Here is a 14,903-nt window from a genome sequence, read left to right on the forward strand (position 1 = left end):
ATGAAGTAATCTTAAAAATCTTTAGATTTGAATCTATTTAAAATACAGGTAAATATGATTTTTTTCAAGTTTCAATTATAATAAGTCATTCATCATTATTCAATAAATATTTTATCATATTTAATGAATAAATTTAATCAAAATTATTTTAAAGCACTTTCTAAAAACTATCAAACATGAATTCAGTAATAATAATTTTATGTTACTTGTTATAAATATTTACCATTAAGACCCAGTTTGACAAAACAGACTTTAAGTGGGATTTATTTTCCTTCTAAAATCTATTTTTTTAAACTTTAAGAACACAGATGGCATACTGCATATGCCACTCAGTAAAAAAATTGTCTCTAAGAATTTTTTTTTTTCCCCTAGTCATTTTAATTTAAATTATCTATTTTCTGATTTTTATTTCTTCTATTAAATTGCTAGACAAAGGATTACACATAAATATTATAATATTACTAATTCATAATTGCTATATATAAACTATATAAAATTTAAGATTTCAGAATTTTTTAGAAGTACATTTATTGCCTCAAATAAAACAATTATTTGCTTCACTGAAAGCATTTTTTGTCCAATAAGGAGTATGTGTCTAATTCAAACAATTAGAATGAACACCCTATATATTATATGTTGCTGAAATACGTATTATTTAACATGTTTTTTATAAAGCTTTTTTAAATATTTCTTTCAATGAAAAATACTTTGAAAAATTAATCATAATCAAAAAGTAACAATGAAATGTTTTTAAAGTTTTATCAGTTCAATTTAACCACATTGCATTATCATGTCTTACAAAGCATAACTGATCTGCCTTTAACTTCATTTCGCAGAATTCATGCTGGACATTTGTTGTATGTTTTAACCTTTTCCTTAAAGACAAGACAAATATTGTACCAAATATTTTCTCCTTTGCTTAAAGGGCTTATATGTTTGTAGTACCAGTGAGTCATTAGAGTTTCCTCTTTCTTTAAATCTAATCCATAGTTTAACTATAAGATTAAGTGGTCAGTATAAAGAATTGACAACTCTAAGGATAATGGACAGGAACTACAGATCCTATCTTTTAATATTTGAATAGAAAAAACAGTGATTTTAATAGACAAACAGGAGTTAAAAAGTATCATGGATTTTATTTCTACAGGTAACTTTGATACTTAAACATAACAGAAATGTATACTTTAATCTTTTGTTATACTTGAAATAAATCAATGAATTGAATGCATATCTCGTCAAGGGCAAGATGTTCAATAAATAAAAAAAAAAAACCCATTAATTTAAGAATGATAAAAATGCATATTTATTGATGGTATCTACAAATATACAGATTAATAGCCTTTTACACAAATGAATAATAAATACTATTGTTAAAAGACATGTTGTCGACTTCGAAAGCCACCCCACCTGCGAGATTGAGAATTACCTGAAAATAACATACAAATTAAAGATTTTTAATATGCTACATAAACAATTTATTTGAATTTTTGTAAAACAAAATTATTTAATCAAAACTATCTTTTCTCACAATTTAGTTTTGCTTAAGAACAGCAAAAACAGAATTCCACAGAATTGTGGAAATACATCTAAGAAATTTAAATTTATTAATTCTTAATGATAAACATTTATAAATTTCATTATGTAAAAAAAAATAAAATTTAAGAACAAACTTATTTAGATTTTTGAAAATAAGTATTAAAACTGCAAATATATAGATATTCCTAAATACTGAACTATTACTTGAGAAATCAGTCAAGTATTATATGATTAATAATTGAAACAAATTCTAAATATGGATGAAGATAAATTTTTTATCTGAACCTCACAGAAAACAATTAATGGGACAAATGAAGGTATGTTATTAGTGATATATAATCAATAACAACTTGCATTGAGATAATCTAAAATACAATTATGAACATAATCAGCTCAGTTAAATTATATTAATATCCTACAACAGCATCAGAGTTATTTCAGAATGGACCTCATAATTCTGTGCTGTGATTGGATAATGAGAGTGAACCTATCTACAATGTAAATGAATGATATCCAAAACTTAATTGACAATTAATAACAATAATAAATAGAGTAGTAAAATCATTTAATTGAAAAGAAAGGATTCCTGCTTATCTATGAATCAAAAATGCATCAAAGAAATACTTTATTGTAATCAGCTTCCAAAGCTGCTACAATTTGCTTATGGATTTCTTTATCCTTTGCTTAGACAAAAAATACAACCACAATTTTATTATTGAAACTCAAAGTTTAAATAAACATAATTATAAAATTAATTATAAACAAAAGATATTAACATTCTTACATTCTATATTCTATCTATCATTCTATAAATTCATAATATTCCTCAATCAAATAACATCAAACATTAAAATAGATTCACTGTATGTTATAAAAATTAGCCATTGGGCTTTCGTTAAATTATTGGAGATAAGCATTTACATCCATTTGGAAAAATCTGAAAGTAACAAATTATATTTTACAGAGTATGAGTTTCCCCCCCCCCAGTAGAGCATTTATTACGTCTCAATTTTTATACAGTTTTCTGTTTCATTAATCATATTTAATGACATATTCTTGGCATGCTAAGAAAGGACTAGTAAAGTGAATACAAATTTTGAATGGATTGATGGAAAATTGGAAAAAATCTTTGTTTCAATCAATATGAAATATAATTTGTTTTGCTATTTAAAGGATTTCTCAATTTGGAACTATATACCTATTCATAACAGTATAAAAGTTAGCTATAAGACTAAGAATTCTTCTACTGAATTTCACAAAAACATTTCTAAAAATTTTGTGAAAATGAAATCACTTTCATTTTGAAACTAGACAATAAATTCACATTGTTAAACAGATTTAATTATTTGATTTATGTTTCAAAGCATCCATTCACAAAAAAATATATTAATCTGAAAAATTTCAGATGTTCAAGTTAAGATGTTTAAGACATGATTGCCAGCATATATATATATACACACACACAAGATTATAACAGGATTGCCAATTGCCACTTAAATCTGATGGGGGAAAAAACTGTGTTTTCCCTTATGTATATACAGTATAAAAGGAAATATATGAAAAATATTCATGTGCTATTTATAACAGAATAACAATATTCCCCTAGTTTTTATCAGTAAAAAAAATGGGGGGAGGAAAATAGTGATATTAAATGAATATCTTAAATAATAGTAAAAATTTGACAATGTTTATATTTACATACAAAAAAATTATATTATTGTCTAGAATTTAAAAAGACAAATTCATATACTAAGGTAAGGACATTAAATAAAAGAGCCTGAAAAATGATTAAAGTGGCACAAAATTAAGGATATGGGTGATAATAAAGCACAAATAACATGCTTTCTATCCTGATTTTTAAAAAAAAACCATTAAATGATTACTTAACAAGAAATATTACTTTTTTTTAGCCAATTTATATATTTGAACATCTATTTCGGAAAGTTCTGGAGAATTTTCAGTCATCAGTTTCATCTCCCCCCCCCTTACAACAGTTTAATTCGAAAGTTGTTTTGCATGTATTCGGGTCTCTTTTTTATCTGAACTTTTCTCTACTTTTCTCAAGTTTCATAATACTTCACATGCACTAATTTTGCTCATTGCCGCAAATCTCTCAAGATCAAAACATCTAAAATACTTCCACAAAAGTTTGTGGCATCATATGGTTATTGCATAGTTTATGGCATTATGATTATAATTAGTTAGACATATTAAAGAATCTGCTTGCAGTTTCAATAAACATATCTTTATTAATACTATTCCACTTCCCATAGCCACACTACCATATGAAAATACTAGAATTACTTTTACAACTCTTCCAAAATCTGAAAATTCTTTGGACTTAACATGAGAATAGAAATCATCTAGAGAATAGAAATCATCTAAACAGATTTCTTCGTTAAATAAATCAAGATGCTAATTGTATTTAACTTTTTCAAGAAAATTCCAAATTAGATCTTGGCACATTCTGAACATGCAGTGGAATTTTGTGCTTTGGAATAAAGAAATGGAAGTAAATCAACCATCCTTTTTTAGCATAGTATTGCACAGTTTTTTTTTTTTTTTTTTTTTTAAATATGGATTTAAACAAGATGCAGCTTTTGAATCTGCAAAATTCTTGAACATGTATTCAAATATTATTTTTGTAGTATTCTTCACAAATATAAAACACTCTGCTAAAATGTGTCTTTTCTTCAATTTCAATGTCCTTACTAGCATTCAAGTAACTAATCACTATTTCACTATCATATTTTTTTCTCAATATTGGAAACTGGAGTGGGCTATGTAAAAGAAAAGGGAAGTGAGTATAAAAAGAATGAGCTTACATAATTTAATAGTCAAAAATGATGTTTACTTTTTATGAGATACTACAAACGAAATTTAAAATTCTCTGCACTTTCCCAGTTCTTATTGAAAATTTCAAGATTCCCTGCTCCAGCCCATTGTCATGACAACCCTGTTATAATGAGGAAAAGGATATCACTGTAAAGGTCACAATAAAAATCTATAATCGTAGGGTCAAAATGGCAACAGAGAGCCAATTGTGTTTCATTTTGTCAGAAAATGAAGGATAAATAAAACTTCTGATACAAAAAAAAAAAAAAAAATCTTAGAATTTTTTTTCAACCTTTTTATTAATAAGAACATTTGAATTCAGGTATCTCAAACTATTGGAATGTCCAAACTTCTCTTTCAAAGATAAAAATTCCCTACCTCCTCAAACACTGCAATGATAGCCCATGTTCCTACGAGATAGATATACAAAAGTGGATTTCACTTAGCTGATGGATAATAAGCAAATGTATGTTCAAGTATCTTTTAGAATTCTCAGAAAACTTTTCAGTCCCATCTAGGCAACCATCGCTTAACAAACAAAGCATATATCTCAAGTATTCAATTAATTACACTTAATGAAAAGATGAGGAAATTTTGCGGAGATATACATGCATCTCGGGCACCCACTAAAATTTTGTTGAATAAACATTTGATGCTTTTTAGTATTGATAAAGTCTACTATAGTAATATACTATTATATGATAGTAATATATTATATAATCACAAACTGACTAATCTGACCCGCTGGAAGGCACACAGAAAAACTTGAATGACCTAAACTGCTGCAACAGCAACACTGGCGGGAATTGTGGTTGAGTGCTAAGAGCCACCACCAGCAACGGTACAATCCTTCCCTTGGGAAGTGCATCCCGTCGTCAATAGGAGAAGCCAGATCCCCATCTTTTCGTGTACCCACAAGGTTGGAGAGAACCAACCACCATACTGAAAGCTACTCATCCTCAATTACAAAGTGCTCCTCTGTGGGACACAACTATTATATAAAGGGAACTAGTAGTATTGATAGAAAAAAAAATAATATTGATAAAGAGAACTAACACCTTATCTGCTGCTTGTAACCTGAATATATCTTAAATTTTACAAAATATTATATCAGACCCTTTTTAGCTAAAAAATGCAAATAACTGTTTTGAATATTTTTAGTGATCTGGATAGTTACGCCTAAATCACACCTACTTCTATATTTATTTCTCTGTTCTTGTTTCATTTCAAGAGCAGCAAACAACTCGGGATTAATTGGTTGGTTTGCTTCCTTTAGAACAGAAATGAGATCTTTGGCTAGCCCAGCATTTTCTTCAGAGAAAAAGGAATGAGCTTCACCAGAGCATGTTCCTCTAGCAGTGCGTCCAATTCTGTGTATGTAGTCTTCTATGTTTGTTGGCAAATCATAGTTTACCACATGCTGGATATCAGTGATATCTGCAAAGGATATAAAGGAAAAACACATATATACAGAATATGTAAAGTAATGGCAAGATTCATATAGTTCTACTTTTATATCTTGCAAATCATGCATCATCTACACACAGAGAATTCAAAAGAAAAGAGAGGTTTACAGATTTATATAGTATTCATTGTAAATGCATATGACTGATTTATGATTTCTCAAAACTATATCAAAGATACAGTAGATTCCCGAGTATTCAGCCTAATATGGCAGAGAGTAGGTCGGATAACAAAAAAGCTGGATAGGCAGGAGTTCTATGAACTCATTTCATTGCACACCAATATCAAAAGACAAAATTTTTATACCAAAACTCATGATTATAATACATATTTTCTCACTAAGCCTTCTATTTATCTCAAGCCATGTAGAATGTGAATGTGGCCATGGCCCGGTGAATTACAGAAACAATTGCAATAATGTGTCAAAATAGAAGGCTCTGTACAGGAAGTTTATATACTGCACAGCATGCTACAAGAACTCCTTAGAGAACAAATAAGCTAAAGAATATAAACTGTTCACATTTTAACATAAATTCTGTAATGATTAACTTAGATGCAAGAAACATAAACAAAACATTAATGTAAATCATTGGCCTAGTTCTTAAGAAAGTTAACTTAAACTGATTTTATTTTTTACTGATAAATGATTACACAAATATGAAAAGGTAACCCTAAGAGTCAAAATGTACAGTTTTTAGTTTTTAAAAAAGTTCTTAATAGATGACTGCTTCTACATTTTAGTTCGTAGCAAACGCCTGCTTTCAATGCTGTGGCAATATTGCCAATGCAACTCTTTCCTCATTTAATTACAGTAAAAGAAAACTAGGCTGGATAGTACAGAAGAGATAGTCTCGAACTGGATACTCGGGAGTGTACTGTATTACTGAAAACTGTAGAACAGATACAAATTCTGCTATTGAAAGACATCATTAACAGAGAAATTATAAGAAATGGTGGAATTTATTTGACACATTTAGAACATTTATTTAAAATTACATTTATGGCAGTATTAGGTTAACTCAAAGTAATATATGTATTCTTAAAGAAAATATAATTTCAAACAAGGAACCTAAAATCAACAAAAATATCTTGGGTCTTATCCAAGTGTGAATAATAAATCCATTTGCCAACTTGTGAATTTTAAGTTTGAATGAAGGTCAATATGACTTCTATTATCTTAAAAATCTTATTTTTTTAAACATATTTAAAGAAACTAAATAGTATTAGCTTTTCTGGCACTTAGAAAGCGCACAGACTCAGCATAAATCCTACTGCATGTTACCAACTAGCAATTTTTTAGGGAATTTAGATGAAATGTACTAGACTTATTTATTTAAGTTACTACTAGTTTTATTTATTTATTTCGGAGCTAAGACTTGATACAATAGCCTCTTACTAAAATAAAATGTTCCTTGAATAGAACTAAAAGAGAAAATAAAAAATTAATAAAATGTCCACGCCTAATTTTTAAAATTCATCCTAGAAATTTCACTTCCATTATGCTAGACTAAACTTGCTTTACTCTGACTCTTATGATCCATTTAATACAAGGATAAGGAAAGTTTCTTTGATAAATATATAGAATTACAGAATTTTTTTAAGTTATTGTGAGCAATATCATATTTATTTAATAGATATTATGTCTTTATTTTTTGCAATATCCGCTGATTTACAGAACAAAACAGTAAAGTTTTCATTAATAAATACTAAATTACGTACAACAATTATAAAATTTAGAAAACAATTTCTGGCAGCTACTAATTTCTAGCAAAATCCAATGTGAATGCAGACATTTTTGGAAGATTAGACTGTTATCATTTTATAGTGAAGAAAGCCTTTTTATTGTTAAAGGATTAATCCTCCAACTAGGTACTCAGCAATATAGCAGCTTTGGTGCTAATCAGAAGTTTGTTTGCCTAAAGTTGATCATGGTAATTCTGAGAACTAGACTATTATAACATTCATAAAACAATTTTTAGACCTTTTATAGTTGCAAGATTTCAAATATGGTTATATTAGGTGAGTATATATGTTAGGATACTAAATATCCAATCAATCTGGGGGAAAAAACGAAAAGAAAACAAACTGAAATTACGAACCTAATCCACGAGCTGCTACATCTGTTGCTATCAATATACTAGACTTTTTTGTTCTGAAATCTGAAAAGAAAAAAAGTGCTAAAAAGACAGATCGCAATAAAAATTTATAGTAAAAAAAACTATATCATATTACTAATTCCATGAATGGCTTAAAGAAAAACAAACTATGAAATAAAATAGAATATGGGGGATATTGAAATTAATTTCACACACACACACATATATATATATTGCTAATTCATATACCACAATGTAATAGCAAATGTTTTGCACAAATTGTGAAATAAGGACTAAAAAAATACAAAAAAATGATATAATCAAATTATTTTCATAAAATTAATATTTTAATCACAAAAATAATTATTAATAAAGCTAAAATTAAAAACACAATTTAATATATGACAAACTTATAAACTTCACAAACTTATTAAACACAATTTAATATATGAGTTAGTAGAATATGTAAATATTGTTTTATTTTCTTACATGTTCTATAATAAATTTATTCATAACTAGTAACCTTCAGTAACCAGCTGGTTCGCAAGATAATAGTTGTATTTAATTTCAATTAAATTGTTTATATAAAGCTTCATATCCATGATTATGTTAAATTGTCAGACATTAAAATCATGCTATTTTAATAGTCAACATATATTTTATCCATTCTGTATATGAATTTTTCTAATGGTGACGAATTCCATGATATCATAGCACTATTATATCTGGTTCATCTTCTAAATTTGGGGATATTGTCACTTCATTTATTTTTATTCATTTGGAAACCACAAAAATACTAAAAAGATTCCTGCTTAATTTTCAATAATAGAAGAAAATCACTCAATCAAATATTTTATGAAAAAATTTAAATGATTTCAGTTTCATTCAAAACAACGAAATATACTTAAAAATAAATTTACAAGATAATTAAATGACTAAAGAACTTTATGGCAAATAATTTTTGGGAATTTAAAACAGTTGAAAAGTTATTTTTGTGAAAGAATAATTTTGGAAAATATCGTGAAAAAACACACATCAAAATCTTATTTTTCAATTAATTAAACTTCGAATTAAAAATTTTGTTTAATCGATCCGAGGTATACATTTTTACCATTCAAAGTATGTCTGGACCAAATGTGATAGTTTTCTAGATAAACTATCCAACTTGTAAAATGCCAAAAAACACATCCATCTTCAAGTAGTAATATCAACCAAATTTATTACAATGGATAAAATGTCACAGGAGGTAAATATTATTTCTGATTAATGCTGGGTCATCATTAATTTTTTTATTTATTATTTTAATCTTATAGGGAGATTTAAAATAGCTAACGTATTTTGCATAAATAAATGCAAAATGTCAAAAAAAAAAAAGCATGATAATATTGAAATATATAATCAGATCAATTCAAAAAACAAACACATATTTCCTCTGCAAAATCAATCGACGCAGAAACCTTAACATTTGCAATTCCCTCGGAGTTACCTGTCTTTTATCTACCCTAATTTCTTCTTATGTTCAACATTTAGTTAAGCGCTATGCAAGCAAGGATGAGGTTTGTAATCAAATAAGAAAACAATTTAGAATGTGTGAAAAAAACTCCAATATAAGTGGCATATTTTTAAAAAAATTATTCCTTTTTTTTAATCTTAAGAAATGGAATAAGTATAAAATCACAGAACTACTGAAATCTCTTAAACATAAACAAATTAAAATGTCATTTTAATCAATCAATTAGCTAATATGATTCTCCAATCTCATCTTTGAAACAGTCTATATTTTCATGTTTAATTCTAGTGGCTATTAAAGATTTTAACTTACTGCAATTTATCTTATAATTTAATGTCCCAAAATTGTATTTGCAATAAACTGTAAATGAATAGTTCAAAAGCAAAATTTTTATCTCATTTGTTCTGAATAATAGTGCAAGATCAGTCATTAAATAAGGATGCTAAATGCTTGATTAATAATAATATAGGATTTATCTTTTTTTCAAGAATGTAACTATCACTTCATTTTTATATGTTATGAAATGAATAATCTGCAAGGCTTTTAATATCTCCATAAAATGATATAAAAAAGTCCACCATTGAACACACATTTGTATAAAATAGAAATTCTAGTATTTACTATAGCACCATAAATTTCAATTAATAATTAAATATGAGAAATAAATTTAATGAAAATAGATTTCAAAAATACACTTTTGCAAATGAACTAAAAAGTAAAAAATATTTTAACTTACTTAAATTATTAAAACATTTAAAAAATAGTTTATATTAAAAATATAAACATTATGGATATATCCCCCCCCCCTCCAATTCGTTACTAAGCAGCAATACTTGTACGGAATCAAACTTTTATTAAATCAATCAAGCAAAGAAAATAACAAAACAGCGTATTGTCATGAGGAACACGTAAGTGTAAAATCTAGCAAACTTCCAGCACATCACGAATTGAAATGAAAAATTAATTACAAAAAAATGCACCTTCCCAAACATGAGGGCAAATATATTTTTACATATTAATAAGTAAAAAAAATTATTCAATAACATATATAGAATGATTATGTTTTCCGAGGACAGAAAGGGAGCGGGAATCCACATAGATATAAGTAAAAAGTTAGTTTTAAGATTCTTACTAAAATAAATTTAGTAATTTTTGTCAATATATGATCAAAACAGAAATTATACAAAATAATCAGGCAGTTTTAAATAAGAATTCTAAATTTAAAATATCAAATAGATTGAGTAACAAATTACTAAGTAACTTTGTCCTGTAAAATTCAGATGATAAAAAGATTTAAAAGCATGAATATATATTAGAATCAAAAATAAAATTGTTTAATATTTTTCGCATACAGAAAAACTTGTTATAAATGCGCTAAAATTCCTTAAGAATGCAATTTCATTTTTTTTTAAAAAATCACATCAATGTAAAAGAAGGAAAAAAAATCAGTTCATGAAAAAGCAATGTAAAGATAAATTTCTCAGTTACTTACTATGTAAAACATAATCACGTTTATTTTGTGATACATCTCCATGAATGCACATAACTGGATGGCTGAAAGGATAAAAGAATTTTATAAGAAAAAAAATTTAATTATTACTTGTTTTAAAAACTGTTGGCCAATCTAATATATTAGAAACACTACAGAGAGCCCTGTTGCATAAAATACAATTTTTAAAGGAATAATAGTATGCAACATTACTATTGAATAATGCATTTAAAACTTCGAGCACTGAAACAATATTTTGCATCTATATTAAAACCATACAAAATACAAGAAGCTAACTACAATTATTTATGACAGTTAAGGAATATCTTTTAATTGATACAATAAGTCTCTTAAAACACAATCTTAAGGATAACTTCTCAACAAAATTGCAATAAATAGTGTTATTCGAGTATATTATTAGAGAAATCTAGTGAAACATATAGAGGAAAAGATCATAACAAAGGAATCTGAAAATGATAGGAAAACAAGTCTCAGGAAGAGAAATGAAATTTATTTGACAGTTAATACTCAATATGCCTCATAACTGAAATCTTAATGTATCAGTTCTGTAAAAATTCAATTCAAAGCAATAAACTATAAAAATAGAATCTTGTCAGAATTAAATTTTAATATACATAAGATCGATTAATTTTTTTGTATACATTTATTCATTTTATTATTTATTTAACCATATTTATTTTACTTCTCAGTGTTTATGTTTGGAAGAATTCTTTTTTTTTTTTTTTTTTTTTTTTTTTATGAAATTCAGACTTTTTTTATTCTAAACCTGTATCATGTCTCCTTTCTCTCTGTTATTGGATCACTATTTGTTTCAAACTAATTTAAGTAATCATTTCTAATTTTAGGGTTTGTGAATATGATGGATAGAAAAGATCGCACTGTAAGGAAACAAAATTTCCACAATATATTTGCATCTAAAGTGCATTATATATATATATATTTTTTAATTTCTTAACAACTCTGGCAATATGTATGAAATTTTCTACATTCATTAGCTAATCTGTGAAAATTGTATCTGAATTATTTAAAAAATAACAGCCCATCTATATAGACATATTTTAGTTTTAACAATAAAATGCATCAGCATCATGTATCTATGATGTGGGAATAGGGAACCCACATCAAAGTACTTCTCAGAATAAAAATATTAAAATTTTGCTTTTTTAAAATTAATTATAAACTTTGCAAACAATTTTATAACTTCAAAAAAAATTTATTAATCATTAAAAATGATAAAAACAAAGTTCACAAATACATACTTTAGTTTCTGATTTAAAAGCATTCCTAAATAATCGACTTTTCTTTTGGTCTGTGCAAACACCAGCACCTAAAAAAGAATCCAGTATATGTTGTAAAATAAAATTCATGAAAGTGCAAGATTTTTAAAAATATACACATAACAAACGACATTACAAATGTGAGATAATAAAATAGATTTTGTAGTTCATCTTGATATATGTAGTAAAACCTCAATAATCTAGTTAAGCCATCACTCAGTTAATCTTAGATTTCCTTTGCCTCATACACTATGATGTAAAAATCCTGTTTACCCATCACCAAATTTAATTCTATTCTAAATAATTCATTATTTTCAAAAACGGCCCAAAACATCTTCCTTCTCCATTTTTCATGCTAGTCATGTTGAGATTTCAGCTCCGCCATTTCAATTCAAGAAAGTCAAGCTTCTATGGGGAGTTTTCAACCACACTTGTCACTTCAACAAAACTTCAGTATTCCCCTATTGTTGATAAGCATTTCTATACAGCACCTTCATTTGGCATTTGGATTTGTGGAAATTTTATATTCACATGTACCATATTTTTCGCTGCTAATCATTTAAAGCACACTTCTTACAGCATCTATTTTGAATGTACACGAATTTTTTTAAAGCACTCTTGAGTGTGATTTCATTTCATAGAAAGCCTTACTATTAGTGCTATTTTTTCTCTTTGAATTTCGTAATTTGGTTATGTTTTTAACATGCCAAAAAAGCAAAACCACCTTACCTCACTATCTTTTTAAAAAAATAATTGCTCTTTTTAAAAAAATCGAAGGCTTCAAAAACAACTTTTGCCAAAAAACACCATATTCCTAGGCCAACATTAAACGATATACTTTCATTGAAACAAGTCATTGAAGAAGCTGACAGCAAAGACAAAAGAAAGAGAATTGGGGAAACGAAGTTTGATGAGATTGAGAAGGTTTTAGTTCAAGAGCTAAAATGTGCCAAAGCGTAAAATATGTCAATTTCTATCACGATTCTCAAAGAAAAAGAGCAATGCTGAGGAATTGAGCATTAAAGATTTTAGCAGCAGCAGTGGTTGGCAGGAACATTTCAAAGACAGACAATGCCGTTTTAAAATAACAATTTCCAGAGAAAAATAAGCTGTTGAACAGTGATGCTACATAAGATTCGAAGAGCAGTTCTGAAGGACATTTTATCTTGGTTTGATGCAACTCTTGGTTGATATAACTAACCTTTAAGGGTTAAAAATGCACTTCTGAAAAAGCACGCAAACAAAACCTGACACTTCTGCTTGGAACTAAATAGAGTTTTAAAATGAGAAACTAAAACAAATTATAAAAGTGAAAACAAAAAGCCATGCTGCTTTAAAAATTTTAAACCCCTACCAGTTGAATATAAAGCAAATTCATTTGTATAGATGACTGCAATGACTTGGGAGTGACATATTTATGAACTGGATTCTCAGTTTTTGAATCAGAAAAGTAATGTATTCATCATTTCCAACAACTGTAAGGACCACAACTAACCCAAAACTTAATAAGCTATAGAAATTGTTTTTTCCCCTCCAAATTTGTAACTGCACTTCTTCAGCATTTAGATCAAGGGACAATTTGTGATTTTAAATCAAAGTATAAAAAATGCTTATAACAGATTCTCATAAAAGCTTTAGTTTTATATATGATTCATTATGCAGACAAAAGTTGGTGTTCTGTTTCATCACAAAGTGTTTTCACATTGTGTCAAACATCCAGGATTCAGAGCAAACACAAAAATCAGAAGAAATCCTCAATCTGGAACCATTAGATCTTCCTACTCACAAGCAACTGTAGAAGCTTTAACACCTACATTTTTAGATGAAAAGCAAAACAATTCGAGCGATGATAAGGATGGATCAAACACCACTGTTGAGAATATGGACCAAACCCCACTCCACAAAATAGAAATAATGGAAGCTCTGGAGAAAGTTTAACAAAACTTAACATCCATTCATACACAAAAGACAATACACACATTCATACACAAAGGGGGAGGGAAGATAAATGAATTTAATGTCTGAAATTTTAGAAATAATTTACTCACCTTGTTTGCCTCTTGAGACATCAATTCATTCAACAAGGAGACAATCCTGTATTAAAAAAAAAAAAAAATCAGTCATTTTTCTTGCTATCAATTAACATCAAAAAATGTTTGAAAAATATTTTAAGTAGCATAATGATAAATTGCCACTAAAATAATGCATTTATCTTATAGCCAATGTGATTATTCAGTATAAATAATAACCAATAAAAGTAATTATTTGATTTAGCACTCTAATAATTATTTATATCACTCAATAACATTAAATATATTGTATAATATAGTATGGTATAAATTGTTAACTATGAAATTTTTTTAAATAATATCAAAATAAGTCAAAAATGCAAAACATTTAATGCATAAACATAAGACCACAAAGAGCAGCAGCTAATGAGGTTGTTGCAACAATGAATTTGTTGCGGCATAAATCGTAAATATTTTATTTAAAAGTAGCTAACGATTATTTTAATAATTATAAATTTTATTTTGTAAATAGTTGTAAAATTCAGATTGGCAACAGTGATACTTTTGGAACTTGTTGTTTAAAAAACGATGCTAGAATGTTGAAGGAAAATAAGTTGATGTAAATTTGACAATATTATCTATATGTAATATTTAGTTTTATAGTAC

At 27.2% G+C, this 14,903-nt stretch overlaps 1 protein-coding gene across 1 annotated transcript in view; it reads right to left on the reverse strand.

The window, feature by feature from the left end:
• Nucleotides 1–1,279: 1,279 nt before the first annotated feature.
• The window catches only part of LOC129987930 (probable ATP-dependent RNA helicase DDX5), a 41,761-nt gene continuing 28,137 nt past the window's right edge, over nt 1,280–14,903 (reverse strand). Inside the window, exons 10-15 of the mRNA XM_056095935.1 lie at nt 14,277–14,322; nt 12,211–12,278; nt 10,934–10,995; nt 7,935–7,994; nt 5,566–5,808; nt 1,280–1,426 (exon numbers count right to left, since the gene is read on the reverse strand). Of these exons, the coding sequence (XP_055951910.1) occupies nt 1,371–1,426; nt 5,566–5,808; nt 7,935–7,994; nt 10,934–10,995; nt 12,211–12,278; nt 14,277–14,322 (535 nt within the window). The 3' untranslated portion in view covers nt 1,280–1,370. The remainder of the gene's footprint in view (nt 1,427–5,565; nt 5,809–7,934; nt 7,995–10,933; nt 10,996–12,210; nt 12,279–14,276; nt 14,323–14,903) is intronic.

This window comes from Argiope bruennichi, chromosome 10 (genome assembly GCF_947563725.1).
Source record: "Argiope bruennichi chromosome 10, qqArgBrue1.1, whole genome shotgun sequence".
In the NCBI taxonomy this organism is placed as follows: domain Eukaryota; kingdom Metazoa; phylum Arthropoda; class Arachnida; order Araneae; family Araneidae; genus Argiope; species Argiope bruennichi.